This window comes from Echinops telfairi, unplaced genomic scaffold (genome assembly GCF_000313985.2).
Source record: "Echinops telfairi isolate 266 unplaced genomic scaffold, ASM31398v2 ScPeMD7_30;HRSCAF=105, whole genome shotgun sequence".
Lineage (NCBI taxonomy): Eukaryota > Metazoa > Chordata > Mammalia > Afrosoricida > Tenrecidae > Echinops > Echinops telfairi.
In genome coordinates this window covers 1,374,124-1,394,092 of record NW_022103927.1, presented here as the reverse complement: position 1 = coordinate 1,394,092, position 19,969 = coordinate 1,374,124, and the positions used below count along the sequence as shown (strand labels likewise).

At 56.9% G+C, this 19,969-nt stretch overlaps 1 protein-coding gene across 1 annotated transcript in view; it reads right to left on the bottom strand.

The window, feature by feature from the left end:
• The window catches only part of BRD4 (bromodomain containing 4), an 80,318-nt gene that overhangs the window by 4,522 nt on the left and 55,827 nt on the right, over nucleotides 1-19,969 (bottom strand). The window contains exons 4-15 of the mRNA XM_045289693.1: nucleotides 17,674-17,811; nucleotides 16,398-16,533; nucleotides 14,633-14,865; nucleotides 14,447-14,530; nucleotides 13,783-14,145; nucleotides 13,004-13,132; nucleotides 8,597-8,806; nucleotides 7,957-8,159; nucleotides 7,391-7,686; nucleotides 6,943-7,053; nucleotides 133-185; nucleotides 1-51 (exon numbers count right to left, since the gene is read on the bottom strand). Coding sequence (XP_045145628.1) covers nucleotides 1-51; nucleotides 133-185; nucleotides 6,943-7,053; nucleotides 7,391-7,686; nucleotides 7,957-8,159; nucleotides 8,597-8,806; nucleotides 13,004-13,132; nucleotides 13,783-14,145; nucleotides 14,447-14,530; nucleotides 14,633-14,865; nucleotides 16,398-16,533; nucleotides 17,674-17,811 — 2,007 coding nt within the window. The remainder of the gene's footprint in view (nucleotides 52-132; nucleotides 186-6,942; nucleotides 7,054-7,390; nucleotides 7,687-7,956; nucleotides 8,160-8,596; nucleotides 8,807-13,003; nucleotides 13,133-13,782; nucleotides 14,146-14,446; nucleotides 14,531-14,632; nucleotides 14,866-16,397; nucleotides 16,534-17,673; nucleotides 17,812-19,969) is intronic.

The window sequence follows — 19,969 nt, the reverse complement described above, 5'->3', positions numbered from 1 at the left end:
CTGCTGGGGCACAGGAACAGGGACCTGCTGCATCTGGTGGTGGTGCTGCTGCTGCAGACAGACAGAGGCGCAGGTTTCAGACATGACCAATCCGCCTGGGCCACCCCCAGGAGCCCACGGGAGCCCACATACCTTCTTCTGCTCCCGCCCAGGGTGGCCCTTCTTCTTTAACTTTGGAGCCAACTCTGTGGAGAAAAGGAGACGTTGAGACTTGGGGCTGACAGCGTGCACTGGCCGTAGGCACGGGTGGGGTTGGGGGGGGTGGGGTTGGGTGCCGGGAATCAGGACACAAAAGGACCAGCTCAGGAGCAGGGCTGGGGGCTCTAATACAGGATGGCCAGGCTGGGCCCGATCCCTGGGGATGTTATGTGCAGTGTCAGCTCTCCTCTGCCTGCTGTTGTCCCTGGTTGCCACATATCACTGGCTCCACTACAAGGGAGGCCCCTAGGCTGTGCAGGCTGGGAGCCGAGACCTGGCGAAGCCAACCAGGTCCCTCTCAACCATCAAGTGGCTTTATTCAGAAACCATCTGGATGCTCAAGGGGACCTCACCCGCTAAGGGAGGCAGAGTGAGGCTCAGAGACTCGCCCAGCGTCACACAGCTTAAAAGCCACAAAGCTATGGGTGCCACCTTCCCATCATCCTCTAGGGCAGCAGAGTCAGCGAAGGCTGAGATGCCGTGTGGTACCAGCTGCAGGACCGAGGACAAGGCCGGCTGGGCCTACAAATAGGGACAAGTGAGCTGTGGGCAGGAAGGAAGCTGCCAGCACCCGAGGAAGGGGACACCTCAACGCTGTTGCAGGGAGTGGCAGCACGTGCCCTGGTTCTTGGGGCTTCAGTGGTGAATGTGCCCAGGTAAGCCTGCTGTGACAGGGTAACTCAGATGCCAACGTCTGTGCAGATTGTCCCCACACACCTGAGACCAACATGCTTGGTCTGAGTGCCCCCTGCCAAACACCAAGGGAAGGCGAGGAGCTCGAAAAGGGCAGGCTCAGGGGCAGCAGGAGGGCTTGACCTTGCTCCCCGATCACACCAGCTCCTCTACAGGTAGTGGAGGCCAGGGCTTTGCCCAAGGAGAGGTGACCCCATACCAGAGCTGCTGTGGGTGGCGGGCCCCAGGGCACAGCATGACGCTAAAGGATGGTCATGCCACTGTGAATGCTGACCATCCACGCCACAGATGAGACACCACGAGACCTCAGCAGCCAGGGACACATGTCCGTAATAGGAGGTGCAGCAATGAGGACAGGGGCATCAGGCCTGTGGCCCAGCCCCCAGCTAGACACCAGAGAGGCAGGACACGGGCTCAGGGCTTTTCAGGAAACCGCGTGCTGTGGCTAAGAGGGGACTCTTTCAGGCAGGATGTGCAGGAGTGCTGGTTTGGGTGGATCGACAGGATCGCAACGGGGGTGGGGTGGGCTGGTGTCACAGTGTATGCAGTCGCTATGCTGCACGGCAGGTGGATGCCAGACGGGCCTGTGGGCCAGGGTAGGCCGGGCAGCTTGCAGGCACGGTGAGTGTGGTCCTGAGGGGCGGGGTGGGGGGGGGGGGGGGGGGGGGGGGGGGGGGGGGGGGGGGGGGGGGGGGGGGGGGGGGGGGGGGGGAGAGGCAGAGGAGGAGGTGAGACCATGAGAGGAATCTGGCCAGGAGAAACCTTGAGGGCCAGCCCAAATGTGAGGGTGTCCAGAGGTAACCCTGAGGACCCATGACAAGACTAGGGAGAGAGTGTGAGGGAGGCCTGTGGGCCCTCTGTGTTCACAGGCTCCCGGCGGGATTTCCGGTGGGAAGACAGGACAGAAGTGCACGGCAGAACCACGCCACGCCCCCCACCCCACCCCCACAAAACTCTCTAGAACGGGTTACATGAAGATGGCCTCAAGCACGGTGCGATCTTTATTCCACAACAATCTCGAACTCAACACAATTTCAACTTTACATAGGATGGTAATTGTACAAAGATTGAAAAAGTTTCTGTAAAATTTGATTAAAACACTGATTTCCCCGTCCCCGGCCCCCCTGAAGTTAAAGAGACAGAACTGTGAGAAGTTAGAGAGACAGAACAGTGACGGGGGTAGGAGAGGAGGGGAGGACAGCACAGGGCACAGGTGAGAGGGAGAGCGAGAACAAACAGGTGAAGACAGAGGAGTGAGCACAGGGCAGAGGTGGCATGTGGCCTGATCTGAGCTGCAGGGAAAGCCTTGGTGCTGGGAGCGTGAGGGTCAGATGACCTAGTCCCCAGAGGTGGCTAACCCTCTCCATTCCTCCCCAGGAGCCACAGCCACAGCTGTGCCCACCCCCCAGGCTGTGGCCAAGCCTGGGAGTACCTGGCACAGTGAGGGCCAGGTGTCAAGAGCTCCCATCAGCAGGCCCAGAGCGGCTGAGCCAAGGACCCCCGCAAGAGCTGCTGGGCTACTGCCTGTGTCCTGCGGGGATTTGGGGGTGGGTGGGTGGGGTGGGGTGTCAGACACAAGCCCAACACTGGGAATCCTGCAAATCTTCCCAGAAAGACACCACCAGTGGCCTGGGAAGCTCTGGGCAGCAACTCTGAGCCTGGCTACCCCTGCACTGGGAAGAGTCAGGCACAGGTCAAAGGGCAGCTCAAAATAGTCTGTCCGGCCAAGAGAGCTTGCCTGGGAGCTGGGAGCTTGACCAAGGTCAAGGTGAAGGACTGACAGGACTTGGCAGTGACAGATAATGCCTTCTTGGTAGCCCGACCCCCACCCCCACTCCCAGGTCCCAGAAGGCGGCAGCCTGAAAAGGGCCCTGCGTCTGCATGCACTCCACCGAAGGACAGGCACGCCGGCTCACATACATGTGCTCCTCAGGGGCCTATTTGTGTCACGCAGTTTTCCGTCCCAATGTTGGATTTTGTGACCAAAAATGGGCTGGTGTGTATTTTTAGAGCAAAATGGCCTCTAGGAAGAAATGGCCCACCAGCCTGCCCACCCCTGGTGGCTGTCACCATTCCAGACAGGGATGCAGGCCTTGACGCTGATCCCAAGGTGGAGGGGGTAAGGCCAGGGCCCTCCCAACTCATGGAGGAAGACCCTAGCCCCTTGGGGGGGGGGGGGGGGGGGCGGCGGCAGCCCGAGGTTGGCCAGCTGTTCAGCACCCCTAGTACTCTTCCCCCCTCCATGGATTGGCCCACCAGGATAGAAGAGGTTACAGCCCTCTTATGCCTGGGGAAACAGTACAGGCCCCTCCCTACATGACTGGGGGAAGAGGCCAAAGAGGAGGAGCAGGCATTGAAAGTTTCTGGAAATGCACTGGACAAGGAAGACTGGAGAGGCCTACAGCTGAGAGCTGCCTGTAGCCAGGGAGCCCTGTAGCCGAGCTAGCCTGATGGGACACAGAGGGAAGCCCCGGGGGGCCTGCAGGCCTCATCTGGGAAAACTCTAGTGGTTCTTCCTTGGGCTGAATGAGAGCACTCCTTGGCTAACGCCAATGCAAGTCCTGGAGGGAGCAGAGGATCCAGAGTCCCAGGAAAGAGGGAAGGTGAAGAGAACACACTTTGAGCCTGGGCAGCGCCCCCAAGTGTGCAAGGGGGAAGGCGGGGAGGAGGGGGGCGGGGAGGACTGCGCTGCCCTTGGAAGCCACCCCACCCCGAAGCCCCCACAGTGGGCCGGCTGCTACAGTCAGTCAGTCTTGACCCTGGAGGGCCCAGGGGGCCTGAGGCAGCTCTCCCCAGAGGGGGACAGGAATGGGCTGCGGGGTGTGACTGAAGGCCCCATCCCCCAGGGACAGGCCCAAGGCTCTGAGGGTGCGTGACTTGGTGGAGTCCTGTCCCTCTCACGGAAGAAAACGGACTTAAGCTATAGCTCGCTGGGAAGGAATCTGGAACTGAAGACCGATTTATTAAGAGTCCGTGTCCAGTGATTAGGCAGGACCTACATAGAGGGAGAGAGAAACCAGTGTGAGAGAGATGGTGTGGAATGTTCCGCCCAGTCAGTTACAAGAACCAAGAGCTGCGGCAGGCCGGCCTCCTGTGCCCGTGGGACCCAAGAGAACCAGAGGCAGAGCTGTATCCCCAGGGAGGGCACAAAGCAACACCCCCTTGCCCCAGAAAGTGTGGTGTGTGGACTGCTCCAGAACCACCCCAGGTCTGTTTGTGATTCTGCAATGAGTTCCATATGCACCCTGCACAGTCAGTGCTGTTATTTCCTTTTATCACAATTCCTCTGAATTGAGAGGCGCCCCCCCCCTCCCCCCGCTTCTTGGAAACCCGGGTCTGCATGCGCAGGGTTGTCTCCTGCATGTGGTCCAGCCCTGGGGAGGGAGGTTCTGAGCTGCAGTCTAGCTTAGGGAGGGAAAAGAACTAGAGGCCCAGGCTCTGCCTGTCACCAGAGCCCGACAATCAAGAACACAAGTTGGCAGGGGAGGCGCCAGCCACACAGGCTTGAGAACAGAAGAAGGCACAAGGCGAGCAGAACTGCTTTCTGCTTCTCCTGAAGGGGGCGTCACACTTGGTCTGTAGTCACTGGGGAGGCTGCCACGTTGGCCCTCCCTCGTCCTCAGACCTTCTGAGAGCAAAGGCTACATTCCAAGGGGCTGAGCCCCAAGTGTGTGCATGTCACTTGTCCTCCAGATCTTTGCCTGCCCTTCCACCTAGGGCTCAGCTGACTAGACAGCTGGGTGGAGGGTACTGGGGCTCTCCCCAGATTCTGGTAGGAGGCAGCCAGTGTGGGGAGAAGACCCTGGGCCTCTGTCTGCACTTTTTAGCCCAGATCTTTCCAAAGCCATCAGGCATTCTTTTTTTCCTCTGAAACTATTAAGAAACACCCCCAGATTTCAGTCCTGGGAAAAGGAAACCAGGAGACAAAAATAGCCGATCGCATGCTGCTGTAACAGGCTGCTAGCCAGTCCCAAAGCCCCGGTCCCACCCCAAGGTGCCTGGGCTCCCAGGAAGATCTCAGGCTGTGCCCTCCCACCCAAGCCTTCAGCAACCGGATAGGGACAGGGTTAGAGCTGGAGAGAAGGGTCCTGGGACATCCCTAATCCTAGCCCCTGGTGACAGCCACCAGCCTCCACGCACCTAGCGGACGCCTCCCACTCCACTAACCACCCAGGCACTAGTGGAACCCAAAGGGAACGGAGGACCACCACTCAGAAGATAAGGTGGGACAGGGGAGCGTGAGCACGCACAGGACTGACAGCCTCCTGGCCCCGCGAGGGATTTTTGGTTCAGTTCCCTGTGGTGATCCATGTTAGGGCAGTGCTAGCGGTTCAAGTGACAGAAACAGGCGCATCCTGAACTCCCAGCTTTCCAAACAGTAGTGTACTCGGGAACCAGAAGAAAAGCCAGAGAAGCCACCTCCCATGCCCGCCCACCACCTACCCACTCCCCAGAGGTAGGACAGAAACTAGGGCTGCTGGCTCCACATGGGTGCCAAGATCACCAGCATCTATCTAGGTGACCCAGAAAGTACACCCACCCATGTGCAGCCCCAAGTGATGGCCACTCAGACCCGGGGCTCATCAGTGGGCTCATCTGAGGGTAGGAGACAAAGGGAGCTGAGCCAGCGCAAGGTGGGAGGGGCTGCCTGAGGAGCCGTGGTGGAAGCCTGGGAGCCGGTGGCCCAAGCCTGTAAATCTTGCCTCCTTCCCGCCAGGACAGCTGTTCCCAGGACTCTCGGATTACTTGTTGCACAATCTCACCCCACTCTTTAAGGGAAAGAAAGTGGAAAAAATGAGGGGGGAAAAAAATCTCGGCAGCCAAGCCTGGCTGGCAATGCGTCATGGCTACTCCAACGGCAGGTGGGTGGTGGGCACTGTGGGCCTCGCTCACTCTCCCACGACTGCCATCCGAGCACGCACACTGCATTGAAGAGAGCCCAACTCTACCCCCACCCCCTCACATTGAGGCACTCAATAGCCGGGCCCTAGGTGAAACTGTATGACTAAAGGTGGCCAAACTCAGAGCATGTTCCTGGGACCCTAGGATACAGAATGGCATGCGGGCCAGTTCTCGGGTCTTTGGGTGCAGCGCCCCCTGCTGGCCACGGACAGAGAAATCACACCGGGGCAGTTGGTCCAGACTGGGCACTCAGTCTCTGTACATAACTGGTGTCCAATAAACACAGGACTGACCTGAGCTAGTGAATTTCCCCTCCCCGAGCCTGTCATTCACTCAGGGCAGGAGACCCAAGGGCACCCAGCCAGGCCACACTTCCCACACTACCCCCTCATGCACATGCCTCCCTTCCCAACACACCCACACCCACACCCAACATAAAGCTGTAGAAGGGACTCCACCCCAGGACCACTCTCACACCAAGATATTCACACCAACTCCTGAAGTGCATCTGTGGCTTACTCCCACCCAACTCCCAAGTGACTCCCATTAGTGCTCCAGGAGTGCTCCTTCCTGTCCAGCCCACCTGTTCCTCCATAGGAATTGGCCTTCTCCCCCACCTACCCCATGGTCTATTATTCTCAGTGTCTCTGTCCCTCACCTAAACCGAGAAAATGCAGGTATGGGGGACAAACCTCCTGCAGCTGCCAGAATTTTGCTCTGTCTGCCGCCCACCTCCACCCCAGCTGCTTACAGGGGCAATGATGGACCACATGGGTATGGACTGAGAACCACCAAGAACAGTACACCCTGGGATAAAGCAGCCGCTGACATCTACAATGACTGTGTGGGGGCAGTACCAGGAAGCACACGTCCACTGGGTCACACTGCAGGGTGGGGTATCCACAGACAATGCCAGCACCCAGGGCCCACTGACCTGTAGCTCTCCCAGCCCCTCCTCCATCCTTCCTCCCCCCAGGGCCCCTTCCACCACCTAGGCCTTCTGACCCCCAGCCAAAGTGGCAACTGGGAGAATATAGACAACTGCTGGAGAGGGCACAGGAACCCACCCACCCCTCCCAGTTTAAAGACTAGTAGCTGGTAGGGTTGGCGGGTCGAGGGGAGGAGGTGCTTCCACACAAACGGCCTGACCTGTCTCGGAGTCTTCACTGTCGGAGGAGCTGGACTCGCTGGTGCTCTCCGACTCCGAGGATGAGAAGCCCTTCATCTTGGAGGAGCCGGCCATCATGTCCACTTTCTCTGCTGCAAGTGAAACACGGGGTTGCTGAGCTGGGGTCCGCTGCCCACCCCAGTTATCCTGAGGACACGGGCGTCTCAGACACTGCTGGGCACCACCTTTCCCAGAGGCGAGCTCCTAAGGCACAAATACATGTGACCCAAAAAAACGTGGCGTCCAGGCCGGCCAATCTGGTGTGCGTGCGTGTGCGCAGAGCACAGACCAGACCGGTACACTCAGTTCAGAACTAAGCTGTACTGACACTGGACAGCAGATAGACCTCCAGGGGACAGTTTGGGGTAGGCTGGAAAGGCAGCCCAGGAAAAAGTCCATACACTAGGGAGGGAGGCTCAATCCATGCACCTTGGGGCTTCCTCTTCTTGCGCAGGCAAGACGTGACGTAGCGCTCCAACTCTCGCAGGGTGGACGGCTTCAGGGTCTCAAAGTCGATCTCGATCTCGTCAGGGTTGGAGTTCTTGAGTGAGGGCTCTCGAGACTGGATGATGTGCACCACACGGCCTAGCTTCTCGCCAGGCAGCTTGTTGATGTCCAGGCTCAGCTGTCGCTTCTCCTCGTAAGACATGGGCTTGCAGCGGTCCTCCTCCTCAGACTCATATGCCGGCGGCGGCTTGTTCTTCACGGGCGCTGGCTCCTTCTTGCTGCAAGAAAACGACACAGACTGTGTCAGGAGAGCAAGCTCTCACACATCATTGTCCCCGTGCCCCAGGCCTGTGGAGCTTCACGGAGCCTAGACCCAGCACTGAATGCCCAGGATGTGCTGATGCGGACATGCAGGCTAAGTGCTACTAGGCTGTGAGCTCGGCCCACCCCCCTCGCCCAGCTCCAGTGCTCTGCCAAACACACGAGCTCCAGAAGGCCCCCAGGATGGGCAGGTGGGGGCAAGAGGGGCTGCCAGTGCAGGCACAGACCTGGCGTTGTTGTTGCTGCTGCTGTTGTTTTTCTTCGTCTTCTTGGGAGGGGGCTCCTTGGCTTTGCTCTTCTTCGTCTCTTCTACTTCTTCTTTCTTTTTGTGCTTCTCTTTCTTCTTTTCCTTCTTGTCTTTCTCTTTCTTCTTTGGCTTGTTCTGCTGAGGCTGTGAAAGGGCTGCGAGTTGCTCGTGCACGGCTTTGAGCTGTGGAGAGACCATGGGCTCAGCCCCTCTGGGCACCCAGGAGCGAGGCACAGGTGGGGGCAGGGACGTGGGCAGGGGCCCTCAACTGTGTTCACATTCATTCACAGCCAGGCTCCAGAGAGCTGACAAGTTGATGATCAGCCCAATGGTCACTTTGACCTAGGGAAAGGGTCCTAAGGGGACTGAGTAGGAGGACAAACACTGGCCCTGCCACCTGATCTTTCAGAGACCGAAAGACCTACTTTGAGAAGGCTCCCTCCCTCCAATCAGCAATTGTGTGCCTGTGTGCGTGCGTGCGTGCGTGCGTGTGAAATCAACCAGGCACTCACTCAGGAGGGGGACAAGGCCAAAAAGGAATTGGAATGCAGGAGGAAAAAGGCAGGGCCAAGGAAGGAAAAGCTGCCCTGGCCTGAGGCTGGGGACCCAGGGGGTCTCACCTGTTCCTGGAGCTCAGCCAGGCGCTGGGCCCGTTCCTCCTCAGAGTCGTCAGTGGAACTATCACTGTCTGAGGAGCTGTCGCTGCTGCTGTCACTGGATGAGGGCGGGGCCACCACCTTAGTCGGGGGAGGCACAGCAGGCGAGGACACAGCCACCAGAGGCTCCTCAGGCTCATCTGGCATCTTAGCGAAACGCATCTCGAACACATCCTGGGGGGATAGGGGGAGAAGAGTTGGGCCCGTGAGGATCAAGGTCCAGTGTCACTGTAACAGGAGGCCCCTTCAAAGCTTGCTGTGAAGGGGAAGATGGTCCCAGGGGACAGCCCAGCATGGGCACATGGTGTCATGTGAGTGGATCAGTTTGCTGAAGTGGGTGCTTGCACATGCTCACTAACATAAGGAAGCCCTTGAGCACAATGCCAACAGAGGAGGCAGGAAGTGAGTGGCACAGAGTGTGTAGTTCAATGAGGAGGCCAAACCCTGTGGAGCACAGGTGTCTACACAAGACAGCACCTCTCCCAGGCAAGCGAATGAAAAGGATAGGGCAGCACCATGGTGGGTGAGGAGAAGTTCATGAGGAGAAAGAGCCAGGATCCCACTTAAGACAATACTGATGCCAGCCAAGGAGTCAGTTGTAAGTGGCAAGAGTCTAGGAGCACCACCCCAGTGAAGATTTAAGCAGCCACACAGCACTATGGGAAGCCAAGGGAATCTGGATCAAGCCAGTCAGCACAGGGATGCAGGCAGTGAAGGATCTGTCTGGTTTGCTTCCGAGAGTGCCCCCAGTGGTGTATGTGGGGAGGTGGTTGGTGGGGTGGTGATGTAGTCACACAGCCATGTCTCCACACAAAGGGTCTGAGGAAGACCCACCCCGGCTCCAGAGTGGAGCTCCACAGTGGTAGGGGCAGCACTGGTCCAGCCAAGACCTTGTCTCAGCAGTGTTTTGCTGGTGACGTTCTAGAAGAGGGCATCTAAGACAGACATCAGCTGTCTTTGCTGACAGGGAGGAGGGCAGGCAAAGGAACGAGTTGAGAGCCTCCTGCCTGGCAAAGTCTCGGGGCTCCAGTTAGATGAGGCACCAGGTGCTGGGAGCGGACGGTCGTTTCCTGGTTCAGAAGGCAAGTTGTCGTGGTCACACAGCCACAAAGAAGGAAACCACCTCCCAATTCTGGGGAGGGGAAGGGCGCAGTGCATGCAAAGCAACAGGCACACAGCAGGTCAAAGTCAGCGTGGGGCAGAGAAGATGCTGCATTGCCTGCAGGAGGCGGGGAGGGGTCAGGCCTGCACAGGGCAGAGGCCAAGGGGTGTTGGACACAGAGGAGCCCAGCAGCAATAGATGGGCCTCTGAATCTGAGGCAACTCGAAAGGCTCCAGCTCTCCCCTCTAGGGTGGCGCCATGCCTTCAGGTGACAGCAGCAGCCTCCACCTGTAAGCCCAGGCATGATCCTCCGCAAATCCAAAGGGACACAAAGTTTCCGAAGAGGTCCTTGCTGGAATGCTGACCTGAATCGGCATCGCCTCCTTGAGGCTGCAGCAGATTCACATAGGGTAGAGATGCACGGGGCTGGGAAGCCACAGTAACCAAGACTCCCAGAAAAACCAGGGGCCCAGGCAGCTCTGCCTCAGCACCTGCACACCCTGCTCCTGTCTTGGACACACCCCAGGTGCATAGTGGGGGGAGGGACTCGATGCTAGGGACACAGCCTGTGTGTGAAAGCGGCACAGACATGCCTGCTGCCAGAGCTCCCTGCCCCTGGGGTGGCATGCAGGATTCCCATCCTCTTCTGTCTCGCTTCCCTGCTGTAAAAGTAACAGAGCCACCTTGAATTCACAGAGCCTTCTGGAGGTAAAACAGATCCCTCACGTGGCTCATCATTGAGGTCACACTTTCTAAACACTGGTTCCCAAAGCAGTGCTGAGAGAGGGGAGACCCTTGCCATGTAATCTTCTGTTGAGCCCTGAAACGAGGTGGCTATCAACACCACAGCAATGCTGCAGACCTCACAGGAAGAGATGACTCCACTGGCCTTCCTGATGCACAGTAAAGATGTGCAAGACTTTAGTTCAAGTCTAACCAGAGGCACCTCAAAAGAAAGGCCTGGTGATCTACTTTCAGACACTCATCCCAAAACCCCATGGAGAAAAAACATAGACTCAAACCCAAATAAAAAGCCCAGGTGTACTGATCTGACAGACTGCTGGAACCCTAAGACTTTGACCCTTGGGCCCTGGAACAGAACTCACCCCAGGGCTCAGCTTTCGGCCAAAGGACAGTCCTACACAGTGAGCAGTGAAGAATGGACACCAAGACAGCGAGCAATCAAAGGAGCAGCATTTGCCCAGAGATAAGCTGAGAAAGCCGGGCAGGTAGGAAAGGCGCTGCATGCAAACAGGGAACCAGGAGAGCAAGTGGGGGGAAGTGCTGTTACGTTGTGGAACCTGCAATGTCGCAAAACAAAACTGCTGTGAAGAACTGCTGAGTGGGCCATCAATTTGCTGTCAACTTTCACCTGAACCTCAACCAAAAAATGCTCTACTTTTGCCGCACACAGGGTTGCCAGGGGTGAGAAGCAACTTGCCAGCTGATGGGAAGCCCCCCAGGAGTCTCCTCTGAATGAGCTTTGTCATCAAAGCAGATAAACTTTACCCCTTATCATAGGGCCAGGAAGAAACACTTCTTTCTACAAATGTGGCATAGTCCAGTCACCTCCCAGACCCCAGCACCCACCCCTCAGGCTCGATCTGGCCTAATCCTGGCCCATAATGGAAGGTGTATTTGTGTGGGGGCCTAGGGGTGGGGGCTGGGGGTAGAGAGAGAAAAGGGGGTCCTCTGAGACTCTGGGTCTGTAAACCCCACACTAAGCAGGCCTGCTGCACCCGCTGCCGCTCCAGGAAGCAGAATGCAAAAAAGCCCCCAAGCGAAACAGAAAAACATTGGTTAGAAAATGAAGGCCATGGAATTTAAAAAAAAAAAAAAGGTGGCTACCAGGCAAGAAGAAATTAGAGAGTATTTGTTTCTTTTTCTTAAAACAAAATAGCAGTCTTGGTTGCTGGCAGAGAACCTGTTTTGGTTGGCTGTTGTCAGGATGACAAAGGCAATGGATGGAAAACTCCATTGTCTCCCAGGTGTAATTCTGAAGGTACCACTGCCACCTGGTGGACCTTTATAAAAATTGCAGTAAAATGGTGCCAACAGAAGAAGAAATGCAGCAAAGAACAGTTTTGTGAGGGCAGACAGCACCAAACTGAGACACTCTCCTCCCCCCCCTTTCCGAAAACAAAAATATGTGCGGGAATTTGGGGTGAAGGGGAGCTGATATCAAGGAGTTCAAGAAGGAAGAGACGTTTTGAAACTGTGGTGAAATAAACAAAAACCCAGAAAGGAAACTAAGCTGAGCAAGCAGAAACTAGACCTTCCAGTCAGCATGGAAACACAACACAAACCCAGACAGGTTCCCAAGAGCAGGAGCCTGCTGAACTCACACTGTGGCAGTTCCACCCCACCACCCTGAAGGATGAGTCCTCCTTTGGGCCCACTTCAAGAATGGGGTGGCCACCTTGGCTCTGAAAGAGGGAGGGGGGGTGTTCAGGCGACAATCCTAGACAACAAGGAGGCAGTTGCCAATGTAGAGATAGCCCCATGGAGGCCCAAGGCTTCACAAGTGTCTCTCCTTTCTGACCTAGAGGCACCTGGGTGAGGTAACAGCAGGCAGGTGTGTGTGCACTGAACCTGCACCCCTGCACCCCAAGCTTTAATGGCTCTGGAGAAGCAGCAAACGGAGCAAGACGCACAACTCATGATTTTAAAGACTGGAAACAGAATTATAAAACGTCAAATACCGACTTTATTCTTCATTATTTTAATCCTCAACCCGATCACACAAAGAGGCACTGTTGAGGTTTGGGTATGTGGTTTTCTTTTATTGCTTTCAAGTAAGTAAAGAAAAGGAGAATCAGTCACTGTGTGTTGTGTGCCCAACCCCCCACCCCTGGTCCATGAGCATCTGGCCAGGGGCGGGGGTGGGTGGTGGTCACAGTGGTGGTCATAGCACTGAAGCCCAGGGCCTTCCTGGTGGGCAAGATGTCTGCTGCCACTGAGATAAGCCTGTTTTGAAGTAAAGCTCTGACCATGAGTAACACCACCAGCCAGACAACTGTGGATTGGCAGGTGGGATCCTGAGGGTCCCCAAAAGAGCATCTCTCTCTCTCTCTCTCTCACACACACACACACACACACACACAACAGTGGAACAAATGAAAAATCTACTGCTTCACAGGCTCTGGCTTCTGGCACTTTATCCCAAAGTGAGACCACACTTCCAAAGAGACACGGCACTTTGCCAAGGAAGACGGCAAAAAACAAGGCCTGCCAAGTTGTCCTGGGTTGGTCCCCACCCCAAGCCTCACCTGGAGCTTCCGAGCCATGGCCACCACCTCGTGGTCGGGAGGGTTGTACTTGTAGCAGTTGGAGAACATCAATCGGACGTCGGCACCAAATTCCTGAGCGTCGCGGTACTCGCGAGCCTCCAGTTTAGACTGGGAAGACAGGACCGGGCCTGTTAGCTGTGCACACCTGTCTCCGGGGTGGTGGCAGCCGTGAGGGCTGCTTGGGGGAGCAAATAGGCTTCTCAGGTCACCCCAACCCTAGTGGTAGGGAGGCCATCAGCCCAATTCTCTGTTATCAAGTAGAAAAGGCCACACTCAACAGTGAGCCTCGGAGCTGGGAACTAGCGGCCCAAACTCATCTATCTGTGGGGTGAGGCACTGCCTAGGTCGGCAGCACTGCAAAGAGGCTTGAACTCCATTCTAACTTGGGCAGACCCAAGACAGGGCCCTGGTCAGAGGATCCCACCTCATGGGCTGTGGCAAGAAACCACACAGGTGTCTGCAGACACGCTGTTCTCATCCGAGCCATCCGCTCGCCCTGTGCCTGCTCCTGAGGATGTGGGACTGCGCCCGGCACCACTGGCCCTGGTCGTTGCCTCCCAAAGCCCCCGAGGGAGAGCATGAGGACCATCTCCCTGGCATAAAACCCTGAGTGCATGGTCTGGGTGCACCCCCCCCTCAACTCTCCCCAGCAGTGGGCGCTGGGTCCTTCAGGAAGCGGAGAAACCTTGCCGGCTCCAAGAGAAAGCCCCTCCAAGCCCGTGCTCCTGTGCACGGGGTGCTGTGTGGGGAAGGCTCACCTTGATTGTGCTCATGTCCATTGGGTGCTTGATGATGTCGCAGTAGTCATGCAGGCCCAGTGCCTCCACATCCACAGGTTTATAGAAGGGCCAGGCATAGGCCGCGTGCTTCTTGGCAAACATCTCCTTGAGGATGCCGCTGCAGCACTTGAGCTGCTCGGAGACTTTGCTGCTCTTGTCGGGTACCGGGTGCTGCTGCGAGTCAGGGACGTCCTTCTTCGGGGGCTTCACGGGCCTCCCACTCTCCCGCCGTGGGCCCAGCTTGGTGGCCTTGGGCTCCGGTGGCAGTGAGGGTGGCTCGTGGATGGGGTCGATGGTGGTGGGGGTGGTGGTGTCTGCTTTCCTCTTCACCCCCTTCTTTGTCTACAGAGCGCACAGGAGTGTCGGGAGGGGGCAGGGGGGCAGCTGCAGAGCTGTCTGCCCAGCCCTGACTCTCTGACACAGGCCCAAGGGTGAGAACAGGAGCTTCTTCCCTCCCCCCAGCTCCAGCCCCACAGTGCAGACTGCAACTCTATGTAGGCACTGCCATGTGTCAGAAAGAGGAGTGGCCACCGGTGGTGGCACACTGTGGCTGGGGCCCCTGGGCTGCGCTCCCATCAAACAGTAGATTGAGGCACCCCCTGAGGTACAGAGTAGCCCAGGCTGGCCCACCTAGCCAACTCACCTTCACAGGCTGCGGGGTGGCTGCAATGATGGGCGGGTGGCTTTGCACAGGCTGGGGGGCTGGCGGGGGAGGAGGGGGAGGAGGCTGCGTTGGCACCGATGAGGGCGGCTGCAGGGACTGGGGGGGCATCAATGTCACAACAGGTGTCTGGACGATGGGCGGGTGGCTTTGCACAGGCTGGGGGGCTGGCGGGGGAGGAGGGGGAGGAAGCTGCGTTGGCACCGATGAGGGCGGCTGCAGGGACTGGGGGGGCATCAATGTCACAACAGGTGTCTGGACGATGAGGTCTGGGGTGACGGCAGGGAAAGGGTGGGGTGCGGCCTGCACAGGCGGTGGGTTAGCCTGAGGGGTCTGGGTGTGGGGTGGCGTCAATGCTGGCGTCGTGTTTGGTACCGTGGAGACACCGGGCTTGGCTGTCCCTGAGGACAGAGAAAGGGAGGGTGGTAAGGAGCTGGCTCTCCTCACAGGGAAGGTCCCCATACAGCCCATAACCAGAGACAGAGGACCTTCCTCACAGATCACGCTGCACACCCACTTCCACACTGGCACCTGGCCCAGGAAGCAAAGCTTTTTCGGTCCTAGCACACACTACTGGGGGGGGTCATGCCACACAGCACCTGGCTCAGACAGAGACCCTCTCAACACACACGGAGGCCTGCCTTGGGGTGGTACCAGCGAGGAGGCTGAGGCAGAGGAAGTGCCCTTCAAATTCCTGGCCGAGCTCTCCTGTCCCAGAAGCACAGCGTGCAGAATGGCTGCTGCAGGGCCTGTGCTACCTGATATCACCAAGGCTTCCAGAAGCTGGTCCGCCCGCCCTGAGCCCCAGGGGAGGCCGAATGGCTGCTGCGCTCAGTGACCTATAATGGAACGAGGAGTCCACGCACCAATGGCCCCTGGGCATGCCCAGCAACACCAAGCCGAGTTAGCGTTGTAACTGTGGCTATGCCACGTGGGAGGGTGTCCACCAGCACACTGGACACTGGAGCCAGGCTGAGCCAATAGTCTTATCTCCTGCTTACTCAAGCACACACATCCAGCAAAAGCAAACTGACCATGGGGCACCCTGAGCTGCCAGGTTGCTCAGAAATGGAGCAAAGAAGGCACAGTCACATGGCTCATGTGCTGACCAGATTGCTGGTCCTGGGGAGGGGACCTGACCAGGTAGACAGGAACTAGTTGTCAACATGTGAAACATCAGACTGCCAGATGAGACCTGCTCCTTGGCCACCCCTCGATGCTTCCCTAGCTGCAGCCCTGCCCCCACCCCTGGCTTCAGAAAACCATGATATGGGCTCGCTCTCTCCAGGCAAGCAGCGGGGGCCTGACCCAGTCCCAATATGCTAACCTCACCCCAGCCGCATGGATCAGGAAACACAGCTGCTGAAGACAGTGCTGCCCCAGGACCTTGTCTATTACATAACCCACTGCTTCCAGCTGACCCTGAGAACCCAGGGTCCAAGACAAGTATGGCTGTCACCCAAGCACACACAGGCAAGTATTTCAAAGGAGCAAACCCCAAATTGTCAAGATCTAATGTGACACTGGCAAAAATGACTTTTGTTCAGGTCACTGCCTTTTTCAATAATGGAAAAGCAAAAACCAGCTCTAGCACTGACTGGTTCAGGGGAGGAATTCAAAATACCTTAAAAAGTAGATTTACCAGGCTGCTATGGATGGACTCAAACCTCCAACCTTTTGGTTAGGAACTAAGCATGGTCACCATTATACCATTCAGGGACCCCTCCCCCACAAAAGGAAGAGCTCCATTATCTCTGTTCAGAGGTAGTCCTCTGCCCAGTGACCCAATGGGGCAGGCTCACCACTAGTCAGACCCAGCGTGACCAGCAGCAGCTTGTGCCTAACAGTGGCCACTGCCTAGCCACTCCTAGCCTCCCACTCAAACTTGGAAAGGGGGCAAAGGCCAGGAAGGGCAGCCCATCTCCAGGCTCACCTGCTTCTTTCCTCCCCCGGCCTCGTCCCTTCGCCTGGACAATCAGGATCTCAGTCTCCTCGGTGGGCAATTCATTGATTTTTTGCAAGAAGAGCTTCTCCAGGGCTTCAGCCATTAAGACGATGTCATCTCCAGGCTGGATGAAGAAGCAGGAGGTGAACCAGGAAGTCTCCTCCATCTCTCTGGACTGAGCAAGCGCTCCCTTCCCCACCCAAGCCACCCCTGCCCCAAAGCGCCAGGCACCATCTCCAGGAGGGCCCTTCCCAATCTGAGCGCCTAGTGTCACCAAGGAGCCCCATCTTCAGGTGCTGAGCAAGCACCTGGCCCCACGCCTCCCTCCTCTCCAGGCCTGAGAAACCCATCTGAATGCCCTGGCACCTGTCGTGCTCATGGCTCCCTGGCAGTGATGCCGCTGCACTCTTGCTCTGCTGACACTTCAGACCCGCTCCAGTGAGTCATGCAGGCCCTCGTGCCACGGATGCCTCCCTAGGTTCCATCCCCAGCGGGCCCCACGCTGGGGGACTGAGTCTCCCCACACTGAGCACTCTGCCCTGACACGCTGCCCACGTGCCTCTCAGCTGTAAGGGACCTTATCCGTGCAAGCGCCGCGTGGCCGAGCAGAGGAAGCTTCGGGAAACTCACCTACCCATCTCTTCTGGGTCATTCTACCACTACACCAGCAGAGGTCATAAGCTGAGTTCTGTCTGGGGTCTGCCTCCACAGCCGCTCTATTTGGGAGGGTGGGTTTTAATCACGCCTGTGGTCTCACTGTGAACAAAGGACCGGCCTCATGGCACAGCGGGGCCATGGGTTGTGGCAATGGGGCCGAGGAGCAGCCTGTGGATCTACGTGTAAGGTCGAGGGGACACTCGACTCCAAGGCTGGAAGCTGTGAGCAGAGGCCCTGGCCCTGTGGCACCTGCTCAAGCCACCTCTGCACAGCAACATCCTAGCAGGCCCCTCCTGACGACTTCTTCGGTCGCCCATTAGGGCGCTGTATTGAGCCGCCACCACTGCCACCACCGGCCCCGCCCTCACACTTTCTCCACTAGACATGCTCACGGACCACACCCTCAGGGCAGTTTCAGGCTCAACAGGGGCAGCTTGACAGGTGAGACCCTCCTCCTCACAAAAGACAGACACACATACATACACAGCCCAGGCCTAGCACCTCCGTTCCAACCACCTCCTCCTCCTCCTCTTCTTGCAGACCCAAGCCCAACCCCTCTCCGCTTCTGTCCCTGGCCCTGCCCTCCTGCATGTTGCCCCCAGCTCACCTTGTTGTAGATGTAACAGTTTGTAAACATTGTGTTGAAGTCCTGAATACATTCCTGAGCATTCCAGTAATAGTTGTTTTCCAAACGCTTCTTTATCGTTCCCATGTCCATGGGCGTCTTAATGATCTTGTAGTAATCCTGGAGAGGGCAGAGCATGCCATGTGCTGGGGCCTGCGACCTTTTGTGCCCCCTGGGGGCCTTTGGAAAGAATATATTCCCACTCAGGTGTCAAAGTGCAGGCCTGTCCTCAGCCTCTCTCCAACAGCTGAGACCTAGGATAATCTCCGATAAAATTTTGTTGGAGGGAAAGGGGAGTGTTCAAATAGCCTTTTGATTTAAGAAATTCATAGGCGAAACAGGCAGCCTTAAATAAAAACAAAATAGTTCTTAGCTGGTAAAAACCATGCTTAGCAGGTCCTATTCACACCCATTTTCACATCTTATATGTCTTTAAAATTCCAATCCTGTGAAGCCAAGATCTGAGCCTTTCCCAGCTGCTCCTTTCACTGAGTTTCCCCCAAACAGAGCCCTCACCCCTAAATCACCCATGCACGGTGCGTAGTATTCTAAGTGGGGCTTTGTCACGTGGTTCGAGTGACAGCAGGAAGATGGCCAAGGCTGGAGGGCTAGCCAATTGCCAAGCCCTTTCCCCCAGAGGTGCTGGGTGCAGTGGAAGGAAAGTACCCCAGGAAGGCAGACCTGAGCTGGACCCAAGGGGGCGGGGAAGCATCACGCTCTGAGGAAGTGAGGGCCAACCCAGAATGGGTGGCCACACCAGCCTGTGTGATAGAAGTTGAGTTCCTCTACCCCGCCTGGCTGACACCCAGCAATCACGGGGCTGCCGCCCCAGAGGCCAGGGATCATGAGAGAATATTGGGTCGCTGAGACGAGATGCCCAACACGGGCTCCCCAAGTCCTCAGACCTGTAAAAAACACACTAAGCCACAGAGTAAACATAGCCATGCCACTTGAAAAGGAAATCTGACTGACATAAGGGGGGAGAGCATGCACCAGAATCCCCAGAGAGCAGGGTGTCTAAAGAGCTAAAGTCCTGACAGCATGGGTCTCTCCAAGCTTAGCAACCATCAAGTCAGTGCCCAAGGTTGGGCTTGACCTTGGAAGATTGGGTGGGCCACGCCCTTGAAATCAAGTTCTGAATGATCATCACTGAAACTTTCTGTAAGCCTAAACCTGCTCTGAAATGAAAAATTTGGGGGCAATCCATAAGGAACTTAAGGATAGGAACAACAGTGCCTATGCTTCCAACTGAGACTGGAGGGCCAGGTAGCCGTCGGGCTGCACACAGCAGCCAAGGTCAGGGATGTCAGCCCTGCTCAGACCTGCCAAGAGCCACCTTCTTTAAAGTGACTTGCCTGCCCAACTCTTTTAAGTGGCTCTGGCATTGGGCCTAGGTGGAGGCACGGGGAGATGAAGGTAGCTACGGAAAGGAGTCACAGGCTGGAAGGGACTTGCCAACTACACCGCTTAGAATAACAAGTTCAGACATACCTGCTGTGGTGGGAACACAAGAATTTGTTCTATGGCCAGGGGTCTCTTATAAGGTGAGGTGTTGAGATGTGTTTTCAGACTGAGGTGGTCACAGGGTGCTAAGTGGCTGAGGGACACATAGATCAAGGAGGGGACAGAGTAGGAGGTGAAAGGTGGGGGAGGGTTTTCCTTAGGGAGGGTGCTACCTTTGAGAACAGTCCATTAGAGTCAGAGTTCAAACACAGCTCAAGGCCCAGAAGGCGGCAAAAAGCAAGTGACAGGGGCCATGTTCTGATGGTCCTACCACCACTTCAAGGGTCACCCTGAGAGCCAGGCTGCAGCAAGCAGCCCCAACCAGTTTTCTGTCAGATGGGGAAGGGGAGGCTTTGGCCCAGTGTGGGCTCCTGCAGCAGTGCTTCTATCACCTGTATTCGTCCTGCAGGTGCTTCTGGCCCCTCAGCCACATGGCCCTCCCCTCTCAGGGTCTCTCCAGGCCTCAGTGTCCCCTTTCTCCTGTACTTGCTGCTGCGCTGTCACTCTGCCCCTTGGATCATCTCACCCTGCTTCTAGGGACCATCCCTCTGGCCCCAGAAAACAAAAACAACACTCCCACTCACAGCAACCCTACAAGACAGAGTAAAACTGTCCCTCTGGGTTTCTGGGGCTGTAAATCTCCATGGGAACAGAAAGTCTCGCCTTCTCCCAGTCCCACTGGGGGAGTCCAGCTGCTGGTCTTGGTGGTTAGCGGCTCAATGTGTGACCCACTATGTCAGTCCCTCTAAAGTGCCATCAGACCATCCCTCATCTC